At 42.8% G+C, this 18893-nt stretch overlaps 2 protein-coding genes and 1 pseudogene across 2 annotated transcripts; 2 read left to right on the forward strand and 1 right to left on the reverse strand.

Moving 5' to 3' along the window:
• The first annotated feature begins 1948 nt into the window (after window positions 1–1948).
• LOC112889813 lies at window positions 1949–2454 on the forward strand. Its single transcript, XM_025956583.1, has one exon. It carries the CDS (start codon window positions 1972–1974, stop codon window positions 2269–2271), a length of 300 nt encoding a protein of 99 aa, XP_025812368.1. The 5' UTR covers window positions 1949–1971; the 3' UTR covers window positions 2272–2454.
• A 176-nt stretch (window positions 2455–2630) lies between these two features.
• LOC112889812 lies at window positions 2631–4008 on the reverse strand (annotated as a pseudogene).
• A 3051-nt stretch (window positions 4009–7059) lies between these two features.
• Window positions 7060–17852, forward strand: LOC112890577. Its single transcript, XM_025957445.1, has 19 exons — window positions 7060–7146; window positions 7671–9069; window positions 10670–10755; window positions 10839–11186; window positions 11272–11355; window positions 11762–11882; window positions 12412–12604; window positions 12753–12856; window positions 12966–13163; window positions 13368–13621; window positions 13692–13910; window positions 13981–14202; window positions 14280–14333; window positions 14513–14578; window positions 14674–14811; window positions 14912–14965; window positions 15808–15867; window positions 16362–16766; window positions 16881–17852. The coding sequence occupies exons 1-19, from the start codon at window positions 7060–7062 to the stop codon at window positions 17034–17036; spliced, it is 4248 nt and encodes a 1415-aa protein (XP_025813230.1). The 3' UTR covers window positions 17037–17852.
• Window positions 17853–18893: the final 1041 nt, after the last annotated feature.

Consider the following 18893-nt stretch of genomic DNA (forward strand, 5'->3'; position numbering starts at 1 on the left):
GCTCAAGCATGCGCGTGGCACGGTTCTAGAGTTTAGAGTGAATTGGGTCAAACACGAGTTGAATCACCTCAAGATGAGGAATTTATTTTTCAAAAGATATTTTCAGGATTAAAATAAATCTAGAAAAATCTAGATAAATATTTTAAACCATGAAAAAATATATCTTGAAGTTCCCAAAATTCTAGAAATAATTTCAGGAGATAGTTTGGGACATGAGAAGTCCAAATAAAATATTTGGGGCTCGTGATAAAGATTTTAGAGCCTTCCAATAAATGGATCTAGCTCTAGGAAATTGAGAATAATTGCCAGAAAAATCTAAAAAATTCTCGAAAAACTCTATTGATAGATGAACATATTTTAAAAGATACTCACATCCTAAAATAAATATGTTAGGGTGTGAGAATGACAAGATTTTTATTGATATGAGGGGGTTAAAGTTTAGCCTTTGAGAACCAAATAGGGAGTTAGTAACGCCGAGCTGCGTAGCTGGGAGGAATTACTGAGAACCTGGCTAGTACACCACGAGATCTATGTACAGAATGATGTCGCATAGAGGGTGACCAACACGCGTATGAGGAAAGTCTGGGACAGCAGGCTGCCACTAAAGCCGGAGGTATTCACTTGGGCCTTGTTTAGATTGCAAATTTTTTGCAACAGTGGAATTGTAGCATTTTCGTTTGTATTTGACAAATTTTATCTAATCATGGACTAATTAGGCTCAAAAGATTCGTCTCGTGATGTACAATTAAACTGTGCAATTAGTTATTTTTTTACATACATTTACTACTCCATGCATGTGTTCCAAAATTGATGTGATGGAGAGAGAGTGTAAAAAGTTGGAATTTGGGGTGCATCTAAACAGACCCTTGGCTTGCCTTTCAGGACAAACTGCAGACTGGGGCGGAGCTGAAAAAAAGAAGATGGAAAGGGGACAGGAACTGCAATGTTTGTGGGTGCCCCGAGACAAGGGATCATATTTTCTTTTCTTGCATTGTGGCTCGTTTTGTTTGGACCATTTTTAAAGAAGCGTTGGGGTGGGACAGGATTCCTGAGGGGATGCAGGATTTCCTAGATGTCTGGCTACCGATGGGGTGTAGGGATTATAACCTCAAACTTTTTTTTGCTGGCAATTGTGATGTGGACTCTGGACTTCGCGTAACAAAAGAGCTATTGAGGGCAAGTTCCCCCGATATCCCACTGACCTCTTGCTCAAAACAAATGCGTTTTTGCAGAAATGGAAGGTACTGTTGCGGGCTGGTGATCGAGACAAACTTGAGAAGCTGATCACGCAAACGCGAGTGGGGATGGAGGCTTTTCTTCAACAGCAGCGGGGGGCGCTGGACGACGTTTTCATCTGAGCATGTTTTTTTGTGCCTTCTTCCTTTTAGTTTGCTTGCAGTTTTCAGACCCGCGTGCCTTGTTCTGTGAATCTGTGCTCCTCATTGCAAGCTGGTTTCCCCAGCTGGACCTTTGTATCGAACTCTTTTGCTTTCTATAAAAGCTGGGTGACCCCTTTGTCAAAAGAAAAAATGAGAAGTGGAGTTCGACGAATTTGACTGTGTGACCCGTTGCTGAATTTGTGAACAAACGATCGGCAATCGTAACTGGTTAACTTGCTGCAGACTACACACCGCAACTTTTTTTTTTAACAGAGAAGATTACACACCACAACTGACTGCACAAGATCTCTGTACTTCATTTGCATGTACTACAAAGGCTCGGCAGCTGGAGTAGTTCTCGTCAGGATTCGTGGAAAAAAGGTCGATCCTCACTCGCCGAAAGGCGCTGCAAGTCCGCAGCGAATCTCCTCTCCGGCAAGCGTAGAACATATGCTCCATCCACTGCACCGCCGTCACCGCACAGGGATGGATCACGGATGTGCCGTGGCCCCTTGCGGAGTAGTATAAAAGTGGCGGGAGGGCAGTGGATGGACACATCACGACGAACGCAAGAACAGGGCTCCGGGCACGCATGGACGCGCTCTTCGAGCAGCTCTCCGCGCTCGCCGACATGGCGCTGGACGGCGGGGGATTCGACCCGGCGCGGCTCGACGGCATCCTGGCGCTCTTCGAGGGCGAGGCGCGCGCGTCGTGGGCGGCGGCGGCGGCGGAGCACGAGGCCGTGGCCCGCGCCACCGAACGGGCCGCGGAGGCCGCCGGGGGACACCTCGATGCCGTGGGCACGTACCGCGGGTCGTCGGGCGAGGCCGGCGCGCTGGCCGCCTCCACCGCCGCTATGGAGATGGCCTTCAACGCGACGTCGAGGCCGTAGGTCAGTGAGAAATACTAGATCGATCGGCGATCCGATTCGATTCATCTGCTGTGCGGACACAATCTATCACACGGTGCGTCTGCGTGTGCGTCTGTCCGCAACACATGTTTACGATTCCGTATCAAGAAATGGTCGGTGGGCTCGGATCCGATTAGTGCGATCATTTACCACTGGCACTTGTTACCTTCTTTTTACCAAGGAGGCGCTCGATCTCGTTATCCGGCAGTGATGCCTCTTGACGTGGACAAGCTTACAACAACGAGACCTGAATTTTGGTCCGATCCTTCACTTCCAAGACGCCATCCCACTCAAATCAAACTCACGAGATAACCTCGTTGGAAAATCATCTCCAAACTTTATTCATTCACGATGGCGAAAACATTAACTGAAAGGTAGGATTTAACAAACTAGGGCGGAATGATTGTGCTTTCCAATTTTCAAGTACTTATCATATATACCTGATCGATCACCTACTCAGAAACAGTTGGCGACGATAAGTCCAGTCCAGACCCCTGCAGCGCGTAGCCCACGATCTTGTCAAGTTTTTCCGCCATCTCCGGTGTCAGGTGATTGCTCCAGTCCCCAATTCCCCTTGCGGAAGTAGACCTCGTTCTTCACAGCCAGATGATCGCTCCCGTTCCTGTTCACCTCCATGCTCTTCAGCTTGCCCAGGCTTCAGAGCTCCACGACCGCATCGACCAGCCCTCCATCCTCCTCCTCCTCGGAGAACGCGCATCCCATGAACTGCGCCATCTTCCTCAAGCTGCTCGCGGGCTCACGCAGCATCTCCTCGTACCTGAGGAACAGCACCTTGCCCGGCCTCCTCAAGCTCTCCTCCCAGTACTCCAGGGCGTGCTGCCACTGCGGGCCGTTGATGCAGCGACCCTCGCAGAAGAGATCGAACGCCTCCTGGAGCGTGTAGGACTGCACGTCCAGACCGAACATCGCTGACGTTTTCTTGGTGAGGAGCCATCCGGAGACCAGCACGTCTTTGGGGTTCCGGCAGATGTACACGACCCTCGCCTCTTCCCGGATGCGCTCCGGCAGCAAGGAGTAAGGCAAGTGGGTGGCGAGCACGCTCGGAGAACGGAGCGCCGCCGCCGGCGGCGGCGGCGCTCATCGTCCATCTCGTCGGTACCGCTTGCCCCGAGGAACCTCACGCATTGGTGGGGGTTGCGCCGGCGGAGTGGGTGGTCGGGGTCGGATGCGAGTGCACGGCCCGGGTCAACGTCGCGAAGGTGAGCGCCTTGAGACACGTGGTGCCGGACTTGGGGAAGCTGGCTAGAAAGATGTCGTCCGGTCTGGGCTCGAAGTGGGCGTGGTCGCGTGGATGGCCGGGAAGTACCCCGCGAGGGCTATCTCGGACAGCCAGAAACCCTTGGAACGGCGAAGATGGTACGGGAGGCACCGGGTCTCGAGGGGGAGGGAAGGGAGGATCTCGGCCAGGTCGCCGTGAGGCGTAGCGGGGCGAGGAACTAGGGTAGATGCTTCTGCCGTAGCGGCGCCGGTGTCAGCATGAGCAGCCATAGCAAGATTGCGGCGAGTACCGTATTTCTAACAAGATTACAAGTGTGTGAAGGAAGTGTGTGCTATGCCCCCAAGTCCCCAACCGCATGGTGGGCAAGCCATATAGGCGGAGGCGGGGAAGGTTGCTGCTTACTCCGTGACGAACCTGCCCTTTCGTGTTCCAATCCAAGCAGCTGGTGGCGATGGAGCACCCCCGAGTTATTAGGTAGTCCCCGTACATGTTTCGTCACGAATAGCGTGTGGTTCAACGAAGTGAGCGGCAGTTTAAATAAAAAACTAGCAACGTGCCCCTACAAATAGCGTGGGTACCCGATTTCCCTCCCAAATTTTTAGATTTTTGTACTTAAAATAGTTGAATGCAAATAATTTTATTTAGTTATATCTTTTTAATTATTTTGTCCTAATGGCCGTGGTTTAGACACATGTGCAATTTTTACTTTTCCCTTGTTATATTTTGCGGTGTATTTTTTATAATAATTTAGAAAAAAAATGAATGCTTTATATAGAAATATATTTTTTGGTTATTTATTGAAAGTAACTAAATATTTATATATTTCATTTTGATATCAATATTACTTTTTAAGAAACAATTTTTCTTGAGTGTACTAGTTACCGTACATGATAAATAAATTATCCCTAGATTTGTAGAAAAAAATTTAGGTAAGTGGTTTAATATAGATACCACCAGAAGTGCAATATACTTTCCTTTCATTATCCTCCAATCACCTTTGATATAGCCCCATAATGCATACTCTCATAAGGTATAGCTATCTTCATTAGGCTCCTAAGAATCTTTGTCCGCTATACATGGTAACCGAAGATACATCACTGATAGAGCACGCCATTACTTTTTAAGCATTACTCGTGGCTTGCTATGGACGGACATGCATGTCAAATATCAATTTTTAAGTTCTTAGTTCTGGATCTTGCATCGTCACTCCATAGTGGTTGTATCATCTATCATTCCTTCTCTTTTAAATTTTTTAGCTCTCAACCATCAACAAATGGCGATGCTACATAGAAAAACATCACCATCTCGGTTCTTCTTGTTGTCGTTAGTGGTGATCACCATGCTTTGGTAACAGAGACAATGCAATCTTTAGAGTAGGGCAAAGATTATGTCATGGCTACGATATGGTTGCACCATCGTATAATTATTGCTATGCCTCTAATTTTTTTAGACTAGTTACCTATGAGTTTTCCATATTTAGGGACTCTCATCTGCTCATCATTTTTCAGATTAAAATCACTTCTTAGTAATATTTCTATCTTCTAATTGTGTAGAGTATCTCTACTATTCGGCTAAACTTCTTTGTGGTAAACTCATCAATTTTCTCTTTTTTTAATTAACGTGATGGTTTCTTTTAACACTTTATTCAAAATTCATATATAAATTAACTACTAATTTTATTAGTTGTAATTCTAAATTTAGCTATTTATTAACTATATTCGACATGAAATGTTTGTGAACTTGTTGTCCTGTTTATAACTCAGATTTGGAATTTTATTATTTGCATTTGACCTATACTATTTCTTTAGCGCTTCTTAATCACTATACAAATTAGATACTAATTCTTTTTTATATTTTAATTTTTGCATTTATCTGTTTATTAGTTATATTCAATATGGACTTTTTATGAACCGCTAATTTTCTTATATTTTTTATTTCGAATTTATCTATTTTGCTAATAGTAACTCTTTTTATTAAGTGCTAATACGAATGCTAATTTTCTTATTTTTATAATTTTGAATTTAGCTATTTACTAATTGTATTTGACATGCTATTTTTTCTTATTTTTCTAATTTAGAATTTAGCTATTTACTACTCGTATTTGGCATGGATTCTTTGTTTATATCCTAATTTTCCTTAATTTTTTAAGTTTAAAAATATTAATCGTATTGGATATGAAACCTTGAGTCAATTTAGACCGTTAGATCTTCATAAAATTAAATGGTGAAATTCAATGGTGCAAATCCTTCTCACGTGAGAATTTCTAGATCCTGTCATGAACATGGTGGCTTTTTTAACATTACCTTATTAACATAATAGATTGATGTACGGCATGACGTGTGGACGGAGTTAGGGTTTATTTGATTCCTCAGGACTAAATTAGAAGTATTAAATATATACTAACTACAAAATCCATGGCATAAATGAAGGCTAATTCGTGAGATGAATCCATTAAATCTAATTAGTCCATAATTGGTAATGCTGTGCTACAGTAAACAAGTAAACATGGGGTAATGATGGATTAATTAGATTTAATAAATTTATCTCGTGAATTAGTCTCTATTTATGCAATTGGATTCATAGTTAGCTTATATTTAATCTCTTTAATTAGCATCTAAATATTATTTAATCTCTTTAGTTAGCATGAAATATTAGATATGATCCGGATTAAAAATAAGTGCTCGATCCAAGAACCCGTAGTTACGAAGGCAGCATGCGGCGTCGGCGCTCGTGCCGGCGTGCGCACGATTGCCCAGTTGCACGGAACAAAGAGTTGGGTCCTCTTGCATTATATGCATTGCTTGTTAGACTTCAACCTCAACACTTGTTCAAAATCAGAAAACACCCTCCCGGCGACAGATAAATTAAAGGTTACAGATGCAAGGTTCCATCGCACGTGTTTGTTCTAATATAAGTTTTTCGCACCTGCCATAAAACAAGCACGAATTTGATCCGGCGTAGAGTGATTGCTCCAATCACCAATCAGCCCCTTTGTGCAAGTAGGCTTCCTTCTTCATGGCCAAATAATTACGCCCGGTTTTGTTTACCCCCATGCTCTTCATTTTTGAGAGGGAGTTCTTTCATTATTTTTTCGTTCGGTTTGGTATAACCTACCTATCCGAGTTCGAATTCTAAACTTGTGGTGGGCGAAATTTATTCTGCGAAGTAATGACTCTAAGTTTTGTATGGTCGGTGATGTGCCCCCTGGAAGGTGCTCATGGAGGAATGCGTGTTGTATTTACGTTTATAGGTTTTGCAAAATATAAGTCCTTCCTTATTTCCATTTTCCTGGGAGATCTTTCTCAAAACATTGAACAAGTACCATAAACTATCATAAAACGGGCCAGGAGCCGATATTTTTACCATGAGGCGCGCCTGAAAAACAGAGAAGGCCCAGCCCGGGTAGCTGAATCGGCCTTCTCCTCTCCTGCTCCTCCCGCCATTGGGTTCCAGCCCACCAGCCTAACATGACATCACTATTCAGCCCAACCAGCCGGTCAGCTGGCAGCGGCGGGCGCCCACCGGCTCCCATGAAGACGGAGATCCGGGCCCACCCGCCACCCACCCACATCACGTCACGTGAAAGCGCGGTGGCAACCGTCTCCCGTCCAGTCGGGGTACGTGTTGGTCTGTTGCCCGCGCGCGCGGCGCGCCTGCTACCCTCCCTGCCAGGTGGGCCCACGCTTGACCCTCCTCAGCACACAACGCGTCGCGTGGTTTCCCGGCCGGCCCGGGTAACTGACCGGCGGACCCGCGGACACGTCGAGACGTGCGGGAACCACCTGTCATGCATGCGTCGCGGCGCGGGAGCCCGTGACCCGGCACGAGGGAAAGCAGCAGCGGACCAGGTATATCCCCTCCCCCGAGCTGCTACGGCCACGCGCACCGGTTCACGGCCAAGTGGGCCCCGCGAGCGCTGGCCTCGGGTGCGCGTAGCGTCACGGGGAAGGTGCCTTTCTCGAGGTGCGAGCACGACTCCCAGGCCCAGCCCACTACCGGGGGGAAGCGACAAGCGAACGGGCGCTTCGATTTTTACAGAAGCATCTCTCTCTTTCTCTCTCATCACAGTCCCCCCCACCCTTTCCCTCTCGCTCCCGGATCTGGACTCCTCCGAAAAAATCGTACCCGAGAGAAACCCTAGCGCTGGAGGTTTTCCGCCGTGGCGCCTCGCCGGAGACCTCCGCCCGCCGCGGCCGCCGACGCGTCGCCCTCGTCCTCCCCACGGAAGTTCGGCGGAGATGCGCCGCCGCCCGCCGGGGGCACGTCGGCCGGCGTCGCCCCCTGCGAGCAGGCCAGGAAGGCGCTGTGCGTGCGGTCGCCGTTCGACGGGGAGGAGGCGGCGGGCCGGGACCCCTGGCTGCCATCCCGGGTCGCCAGATGGGCGGTGGTGGGCGACGTGCGGAAAAAGCATAAGAAGGGTCAGTCCCAGCAGCCGCAGCCGCAGCAGCAGCCAGAGCCGGCACCTGCCGTGGAGCAGCACCCGAGAGTGCCTGCTGGGTGCAAGGGCTTTTGGGAGCAGTTGGAGCCGTACTTCCGCGACTTCACATCGGAGGATTTCGAGGAATTAGTGACGAAGCATCAATTCCGTCCTAGCAAGATTGATCCATGTTTCCTCATACCTCTTGTGGGCAGTGGCAAGGACTTAGGGGAGAATTCGGATCCATCTCATGCTTCTGTGGCAGATGAGAGCTCGGATTTGCACCCGAATTTGGGCAACCATAATGAGGAGTTGGAGAGTAACAAAGTGCAGGATATGCTGGAGAGCTCGGATCATATAGGAGCCAGTGTAGAGCTCGTTACTAAAGATGAGAGCAACAAAGAGAATTGTGATCAGGACATGCAGGAAGTGATTGTGCAGCAAGAGGAGCAGCCGGTTGAAATTGTGCTGGATCAAGGCAGAAAAGATAACATTGTTTCACCAAGATGCAGAGAGAATTTGGGACCTTCTTTGAGTTGGCTCCTAGGAGCAAGGGGACGGTTTGTGCTCACATCAGAGCGGCCAAACAAGAAGAGGAAGCTCTTGGGTGCAGATGCTGGACTAGAGCAGCTTGTGCTGCTGCCATCCTTGGATAGTGATACTGACTCCATTTGTGACGTTTGTTGTTTGGGAGAAAGTGATTTGGTGTCGAACAGGATGCTTCGTTGCAGGAACTGTGAGATATCTGTGCACCAGAAGTGTTATGGTGTGCATGTTGTGCCAGATCGCTTCTGGTTTTGTCTTTGGTGTAGCCGGAATATGGAGATGCCACGAAGGTTGACACGGAGTGATACGTGCAGGACTTTGTTAATGCCCTGTATGCTCTGTCCGAAGGAGAAAGGTGCTTTGAAACCTGTAAAAAGGGACCCTGGTCCATCCACAGATGGAGGAAACCAAGAATTTGTACATTTATTTTGTAGTCTTTGGAGACCGGAGTTTCATGTAGAGGACATGGAATCAATGGAACCTGTCACCACTATAGTAGATACCCAAGAGAACCAATCAAAATTGGTGTGCAGCCTTTGCAAGGTCACGCATGGTGCATGTGTCCGCTGTAGCCATGGTATGTATTCTTACGTCATCCTCTGGTTCTAAAGCTAAGCTACATTGATCACCTCTCTCCAAACACTTCAGTTTTTATACACATGAGTTTCTACTTAAAGATATTTGTGGTACACATTATGACACTAAGGGTCACTGTCCAATTTCTTACTTTTTTTTTTCATCTTGTTAGCTTCTCAATATTGAAATAATTCTCTCTTTCTCCGCACTTACTTTCCCTTGTGATACCCCAGTTTCACTTACATATCTTATAAAGAGTAAAATGCACCAGCAGTCCTTACCAACTTGAACTGCTGTGTTCTCCATGTCCTGAACTCAGATATGGGCCAGACTTGTTAAGTGTGCCATTCAATGTGTAAGTCTCCCTAATCAGCATGTAACCGAAAAGAAGTATCTTTAGAGGCTGACACATGGCCTGACCTTTTATGAAACAATTATTTGTTGATTTATTGGCTTATTGCTGACTAGTGGGCCATGTCAACAAATATTTGCATGATAGGATGGCACATTAACATGTAATCCAACACCAATGCACTTGGATATAATCATATTTGTGAAAGAGCTAGCATGTGAGTTGTGTTGCATTGTTGCATGGGTGTAGTGCCACTTGAATAGAAACCGACTTAACTACAAGTTTTCCATGACTAACTGGTCTGTAGTTTTAGGGGTCCTAAACATTATTAATCACTACAAAACAGTATTGATAACTCAATACAAAATTAAACTGACCAAGGAAAAAAGGACTTAAATGTGTAGCAGAGAACCAGTTAAGGTCTATTACTGTCATATGGATCTTGTCTGAATTTTACAAACTGGAGATCATGAATGGTGAATACTTTATCCCTCTGGTGTTGTTTCAGATCTATGTTATTTAAGTTAGCATGTCAAGTCATTTTGATTTGTTCTTGAGGATTGTTTCGCAAAATAAGTTATGATTCTTTTCTGAATAGTTTCTGTGACAAGTAGAGCGTATAGAGATGCTTTCTAAGGAAAACAATTTATCTGGAATTTATTTTGGTGATCATCGGTTGGTAGTTATCTGGGTGAACTCAATGCACATATGCACAATTCTACTCATTTATGGTATTTCTGCCTTCTGACCAGCGAAGGAAGGGGTGGGGGCATTGTATTAATGCATACACAATAAAAGTTAGTTAAATGATTGATTCTGGGAAGCTTGAAAGGTGCACTGTTAAAGTTGAAAATAACACCTGTGTATTTTTTTTTTGCCTTTTGGCTAGCTTGTCAGGGAGCCTATGGATTAAGGCAACTTCCTCCATTATCTTTTGTTTGACATTCTAGAATCTATTAAGTCAACCTGTTTCAAAACTTCTATTTTTAATATGTAGATAACTATCAAATTAAGTATATGATAATTACATGACTATGTTTTCCTTTGGAAATGCTTTCATGAAAGTACAATGTTTTTAGTATCTATTTATATTAAGTAAAAAAGCAGTGGCCAGTCTCAGACCATGCAATGTAAAAAATGCCAAATAAAATAGAACTGTGGGAGTATTTTGTAGCTAATATCTGAAGAATAATATTTCTAATTTTGTAATCCTTTCATTTTACGGTTACTAAGTTTACGTGGTTTTCAGGAGCATGCAGGGCTTCTTTTCATCCTATATGTGCAAGAGAATCCAAGCTTCAGATTGAGATATGGGGGAAGTTTGGCCATGATAATGTTAGACCTTTTTCTTCTTGTAAGTGCTATTCGCTGTATTTGGTTGCACATTATTCTCATTCTTATTTTTTATTTGTTAATAGGTTGAGATGCGAGCATTTTGTGCAAAGCATTCTGCTGTCAGAGGTATCAGCTCCATCTCTGAACTGGACTCCGCACAAGTTGAACTGCATGACGGTAAACTTGTAACTAGGAAGGAGCAGCAAGTGAGATTTACACGCAGTAACAAGGACAAATTTGTGAACGACACAATTACGAGTAGTTCTTACAGCCTCAACAAAACACATACAGCAGAAGTGGTTACCTCTCCATCCATTGTTGGAAACGCAGAAAATCAAGAAACTCGAAGTGCAGATCTTGTTGCTGATCAACCCACTGCAGATGGGAATCTTATGAGCAATTCTGGGGATGTTTCTGGAGTCCTTAGAGAGGTATTTGTTTGTTCATCTTGCAAAGCCAGATTGGGTATGGATGTTTATTACTTAACTCTGTTTTATGTTTGCACTGACGACACAGCTAGTTGACCAAGGAAAGGATAGTGTTGGTGACTTAGAATCAGAACTGGGTCTTGGCTCAGAATCCCTAGAAGCTGCTCTTGAGGTAAATTATAGTTGATTTTTCATTAGTTCATGAAAATCACCCCTCTGTTTCTCTCATGTGCATGCCACTGTTATATCGATGCTTGCATCTCACTCAACTTAATAGTGACTCAAGCTGGCGGATTTTACATCACTAGTGAATTTTCAATATCAATTTACCCATGCATGTTAGATATGGCAAAGAATTACTATCTTCACCACAATTTAACCACCTTTTGTACCTGGTTGGCTTTTTTTTTTAACAAAAACATAGTCTTGGAGGCCGAGAGGATTTAATTGTAATTTAATGTATGTGAAATCATGAAACTGTATTTATATGTATAACCTGTTCAAAGTGTTTTGAAAAGCCATGCTACTGTGTTCCTATTGCCCTTTATATCTTTTGAGGAAAAAATTTGCCTTCGCAGCCTGAAGCAACTGCCTTCTCCCCTGGTCTGAAGTTGAAAATCATCACACGGCTGCAAAACTCTATGCATGTGCCTTCTGTTCAAGTGAATTCTATTACAGAGGGTTCTTTGGCACCACAAGGTAACAGACTGAAAAACGAGTGTACAGCTACTGTCCTTTTAGAGATTATGTTTAACATTTCCAGTTTATTGCATGAACTCAGACTTATCCATACTCTTCTTGGCTCATTATGTTAAAAGTTTACTAATATTACCAACTTTTTAAATAGTGGGCTATAGCTTTGCTATAGCGATGCTATGGTGTTTGTAGATGGCTGCCGCTATGATATGCACTATATTCTCTGCAATACTACAATGGCTGTGGCCATGCTGTTCTTTATTTTATTTTTTTTGGATAAGGTTTAAATTTTGCTGTATTTATTATGCTTTTTGATATGAAATTAGGGTTTATCTATTTATTCTGTGTGATGTGCATATCTTGTAGTTGCAATGCTCAAGATTTATGGCAGTTCATTCTCTTTTTTCTCAACAAGTTATGACTGAATAAGCTTAAATTTTGCCAACTTTCATTATCTTGTACAGCATTTAGAAAATGGCATCTAATATCGTGCCATACTTGTAGTCTTTATTCTTCTGGTATTTATTAACAGGTACATTGCTTAGGAGTGAAAGTAAGAATGAAACCATTGCTGAACTTCAATCAGGACAGGAGGAAGGCATCTCATCGATTGATCATCATTGTCTCGAAAATGACAATGCCAATAAGGGTGATTTAGTTCAAAGTGGCTTGCACAGCTGTTCTGATCCTGATGTAAATAAGGTTTATGGTCGGCGTTTGCTCAAGTATGCTCACCCCCATCCCCTCTGGCCAAGCATTGATATGTTTACACAGGATTTAGTTCTGTGATACTCTGATTATTTTCCATGCATACTGTTACAGCAGTGTTTTATTTGAATGCTCATATAACTTAAATCTCTTTCTACAATGTAGCGTTGATGGTTACAGCTGCTATGTTCATCCGTTCATTGAGAAAAGGGTGCAAGATTTCTGGGGTAATAACTTGGAGCAAACTATACTAGAAACTGATTATCATGGTGAGTTCCTGCTGCTTTCTCCCCATCAGTTAATTGAATTCCATTGCCAGTTTCTTTATTCACATCTGATGATCTGAAAATCAACTTTCTCTTTTCCCAACTTGAGTAGAAGGGTTATGTTGCTCTACTCATAATGAGGACCTCGCGAAACTTGGGCAATTAGCAGATACGGCTGCCATGGGTCAAGTCCCTGAAGCAAAATCATCAGATATTCTGGAGCATTCACCTGATGATGAAATAGAAGGGGAAATTGTTTATTTACAATCCAGGCTACTCAATGGTGTTGTTTCCATGAAACAGAGATATGGTAAGGGCACTTTCCTTTTTTGTGTGTGCTATCATTCCTTATGCAGAAAAACCAAATGGTGTGGGTTGAAGTCCTTTTTTATTAATTCCCATGCAGTACTATCTTAGTCATTGGGCTTCACAGTGTAAAATGAACTGCTTAATTGAGTTTTTATATTTCTTCAGCTTTCTGAATCGATATTTCAGTCATCCTTAAATCTTGCAGAAGATTTGATACTCAAGGTTGTCCAGAATATTTCTTACGAGTTGGATTCTGTCAATAAAAGGAAATGGGATCATATAATTGTGAACCAGTTCCTTCGTGATCTGAGGGAAGCTAAGAAACGCGGGAACTCAGAGAGGAGACACAAGGAAGCTCTAGCTATCCTAGCTGCAACTGCACCTTCTATTGCACCAACCTCAAGAAATGCAACGGTGAGGAAAGATGCAGAAAACAAGGTTACATCTGCTAGACAAGAGGTTAGTACTGTGCTGTCTTTGATTGATTTATGCCATGATTTTTTTTTTATTGAGTTCTCTTTGTTTCCAGAACATGGCAAGAGCCAATGCTGGATCCTCAAGAATTACCCAACTATCTTCATTGCCACAAGCAAAGGATTTATCATTTTCTAATAGCAAAGTCTCAGAAGATAGCAACTTTGGCATTTTTGATCTGGCAAAATTCTCCAAGAAAAGTGCTCTTCCTTGTGATATATGCATGCGTTGTGATACTATATTGAACCGTATTTTCGTCTGCTCCAGCTGCAAGGTGCTTTGTATTTACTGTCTTTTGGCTCCAAATTGCAGTCCATCAACTATTAACTCTGAATGATCAGCAGGCTGCTGTCCACTTAGATTGCTACCAGAGTCTGAAGTATCCCACAGGCCCCTGGAAGTGCGAACTCTGCCAAGAAATGCCCTCAGATTCTGTTATCTCTCGTAATCAATCAGATTGTAATGGTGTAAAAGCATGTTTGGTGCAATGTGGTTTGTGCCATGGAACATCTGGTGCCTTCAGAAGGACTGTGAAGGGGCAATGGGTCCATGCATTCTGTGCCGAGGTAATGATTTGTGTTTCCCCCATATTTCTATTTTGCTTAGTTTATTTACATTTTAAGATTTCCCCAATTTTCCTTAGTGGCTGTTGGAGACCACATTCAGAAGAGGGCAACATAATGCAGTCGATGGAATGGTAACAATCTTTTTCTATATATGCTTGCAGTCAACAATTTTCACATTAGGAAATAAATACACCACCTTTCGTATGTATTTCATTGTATGCATTGTTAAATGATTATGTCACAAGAATCCACCGTGATAACAATTGAGTTGAATTATCTTATTGTTTTGTTCTGACTGTTCATTCTAAAGGAGAAGCTTCACAAGGATAAAGATGCATGCTCTATATGTCACCGCTACGTTGGTGCATGCTTGAAGGTTTGATTTTTATGATTAGCCTTTATACCTGTTGATATAGAATGTATAGACAAACCAGTCTAATCTTGCTAAGTTTTTCTCTTTCGACTGTGCAGTGCAGTACAGCAGACTGTCAAATTACTTTCCATCCTCCATGTGCTAGAGATGCTGGTTTTTACATGAATACAAAGAGAATCGGTAATATGTTACAACATAAAGCATACTGTGGCAGACACAGTATCGAGCAGAGAAAGGTAAGAGATGCTTTAAATTGTTTAGGCGAGGTGGATGTCTTTTCCCTGTAACTAGTTTTTTACCCTTACATCATCATTACCTGTGCATTCTTATGTGCAGGCTTATCGTCAACAATATGGACCTGAGGATGTCAAGAGCATGAAACAAATGAGGGTAAATACACCTGCTACACACTATCTGCTGAAAAAGGATCCGTATTTTGCTTCAATCATTATAGTTTCTACTTTCTTTAGTTTTACTTACTAGGGCATTAATAATTCAAGCCTGTTGATCTTTTTAAGTACTTGTGCATTTGTCTTGCCACAAAATTACCTTGGCCCTTTGCCATTTGTGTTTGAATTTGCACTGGTATTGTGTGAAAACCGCTATAGTTCTCACCCAGACGATGACATTTAAATAAAATGATCCTATTGTGCGTTCTATGTTCTTATGTGAAACATGTGCCATGGCCCATACTAGGATCGTGGCATACAAGTAATGCGGCCATGTGGCAATTTGTGCAGTGTATACATTGAGCATCAACGATGGTGAAAAGCATTATAGGTATTAAACGGACATTATGATTTGTTATTGAGCAATGCTTACCACGATGTAGTTGATGAATATATATGGCAACTGTAGGCCTTACAGAGGATGGAGATCACAAATTTACATATAAACATTAAATTTCAATTCTTCCATGTTTGTGCTTGTACCTTTGTGCGTCATATAAACATTTCTCAAGTATATTTATGTGGAGCAAGGATATATGTACGGAGAGGCACTGGGAACTAAAACATTTAAAGCTGAATTGCAGATAGCTGATAAGATAGGTAGACATATGAAATTCTATTTGTTTGATTTGGACTTTGATATTGTTTACTAGAAGTTGCTTGATACTAAAATTTGTTTGCTTCTCTTAAGTGATATAGCCTTTGGAACCATAGGACCATGTTTCTGTCTGAAGATGGTCAATATACTCTAGGTTTTTATGCCTTTTTTCTCATTCTTGGCAGGTTGAATTGGAATTATTACGCTTCCTTTGTGAGAGGATTGTGAAGAGAGAAAAAGTGAAGGTACGATAGCTATTAATTGTCTATTTCTGTGCCTTTGTTTCTCAGGAAATTGAATATTGCCAGCAAATATAGTATTCTCTTTAGGCAAAAGTAAAATAGAAGATTTTAGGCACTGGGCCACAAATTAGAGGATGATTTTGATGTCTGCATGTTGTTAGACGATGTGGCAAAATACAGTGGTGGTCCAGTTAGTATGCACCAAAAGATTGCTGCTATTCAGTTCTTATGTCAATTATTGTGCTGTTATGGATAGTTATTTGTTGGACATCCCAATTGCCCATCTTTTTGTCAATCTGAAAAGTAAAAACCTTATACCTTATGAAATGAAATGCAGACCATTTGGATTGTCATCTTGCAATTTTCTTATTCGACCTTCTGATAATTTGTACTCTTATAGATTTCCGCCACAGATATCTGTTGTGGTCATCTTATCTTGCTACATTAATTTGGAATTTTTTCTGTACTAACTTCAATCTTGATTCTTAATATACCAGAAGGATTTGGTTGTATGTGAACATGACATACTCGCTGCAAGAAGGATGACTTCTGTGTCGTCTACGTGGACTTCTTGTTATGCATCTGGACCTGGAGCAAGTTCAGAATCTGCCACTACATCTGTTAATAACAAATCATATAGTGGAATGATGCAAAAATCCGATGATGTCACAGTGAGATCAGATGATGTCACAGTGGACAGTACTGTTACCAAAAAACATACTGTCAGGTTTTCTCTGCATAACAGGGACACCGATAGGAATACGGCGGACAGTTCGACGTCAACAATATCATATAAGAGGAAGTTGGATGATGGGGAATCACTTGCATTCAAGAGGCTTCCTGAAACACCTGCTACTGCCTTAGAGTCAGAGGATGTAGAAAAGAAACCAACAGATAAAAAGGTTCGTGCAATTCTTTTCTGTTGAATGTTTTACATTCATATTCAGACATGTTTACATAGAGTTCACAATCAATTTTTGCCCTCATCGATTCTGATGCTTCACGTAATGTTGCAGCGTAGAGAGTCATATCAAAAGGAGCTTGTTTTGAGTTCTGACCAAGCTTTATTGAAGAAGAAGAGCCCTCCAGAGAGATATGTTTATACTCGCCGGAGCTCCCTGTCCAAAAGGAAGCAATGCAGTCAGCATGTAGCAGAAGGGCCTGGTGGATAGCCATGATGGCTCCTTCATGGGATGTCTTGAGAATATTCTGTTGAAGCTTGATGTGGAAAACACATACAGCATGCGAGGCTGGCCATTTTAGCCGTGCTGTAGCCACCAAGGCAGGGTCGGTGGGGACCAAGGTTGGAAACAAGGTGCAAGCTGGGTTCGTATAACCAAAATATATTTGAGCTTCCGACTGGAACATTTTGACTCATTGAGCCCATGTCACTGGAGGCCAGCGGGCGTGAATTCATTCAACACTGATTTAGTTATCAAGGGCAGGTTTTGTGCATTATGCCCTGTTGCCAGTATGATCATCTGCACAGTAATTGTGTTGAAGAAGCAAAAGTGATGGATGATGAATGAGAAAGATCAGATAATTGTTGCTAACTGATGACTTCCAGTAGGCCATCCGTACATGAATATCCATGTTTAGGAGTTGTAGCATGTGGGTTCTAATGTACTAACTGAATTGCATGTTTAGTTGTGTGTCTTACATTTGTTCTGACTTGAGAGATGTTCCTTGGCGAGTTGTAGGGCATTTCATGTTTGTACAGGCATGCAGGCTCAGCATTCTGATATGTAGGACGGTGCCTTTTGTGGTTTTGAAAAAAATCTGTTAGTAAACCTAGTAGCCGCCATGCTGGCATATGGGTTATTTTGTTATCTGTTACTGCAAAGGCTGTTCCCTGCTGATGTTGAGGTCGCAGCTCGTCAATCTACTGCCTTATGTTTGTCACCTGTGTTTTGTGAATGGTCCATGTAACCTCACCTGTGTAATGTATATGTATATTCAACTCCAAATGTCGTTGTGGTGGCTTGTGATTTGTAAATGGTATAAACCTAAGTGGCCAGTGTTGCACCTTTTCAAAGCATGTCATTGTAGGCTACAAGATCATGATACCATGTCTTCCAAGAATGACAGATTATTCATACTAGTTAGAACTAACATAGCTACGTAAGTGGATGCTTTGGGGATACCTATCATGCTATGCCTTCTCAAGATTCAGATTGTTATTTAAAGATTCCCAAAAGAATAAAAAATGAGGGTGATAACCACGCACTTGAAGTTGAAATTGTATGAGGACAAATAATAGGAAGATAAATTTTTAAGCAATCACAGCTTTATTTCCTCCATTTTAGTATTTTACTTTGGAATCTCAGATTTGGTTGGATTTCCCCTCTTGGGGCATTATATCTTATTGCTTGTCAAATTATTGCAACTAACTTGTCAAAGTTTCAGAAGTTTAGATCGAAGAAATTATATCACAAAACTACAGTTTTCATGTGCAATAAGTTGCAAAACAACTCTTAACACATTACCACAACACTAGAGATTTTAGATGGGTGAAACTAATAATTTTCGGATATATTACACACTAAATACGTGGTTTTGTGGTACTATGCCACTTTCTAAGTTTGTAATTTTGTGGAAGAATATATTTTTCCAATAACTTGGACAAACAATGTGTGGTTTTGGAACATTTAATTTTTAGAATATTTATTTTATCTTTCTTCTCATATTATATACTAGCAGTATACATTACATTCACGTGCATCGAGACGCAAGACGCACCGAGCTGGGGCTCCTATCTGGCTTGTGGAAGCCAGGTAGGAGTGGTGGCTTTGAGGCCCACCACAGCTCCTTCTTCTTCCGCCCTCGTCCCTTCACTCTCTGCTCGGCCCGTGGCTGCCGCCACTGCTCCGTTCGCCCACCGCCCGCCCCCTCGACCCTGCCCTTCTTAACGAGGTGGGCGTCCTTGCCTCCGCCGCCGACCACCGCCCACCGAGGATCTAGCCCCGCCCCAGCCGGCGGCGCTCCCGCGCCACCTCGCCATCCACGGCCGAACTGTCGCCCCCACCCCA

The sequence above is a fragment of the Panicum hallii genome, chromosome 4 (assembly GCF_002211085.1).
Source record: "Panicum hallii strain FIL2 chromosome 4, PHallii_v3.1, whole genome shotgun sequence".
Lineage (NCBI taxonomy): Eukaryota > Viridiplantae > Streptophyta > Magnoliopsida > Poales > Poaceae > Panicum > Panicum hallii.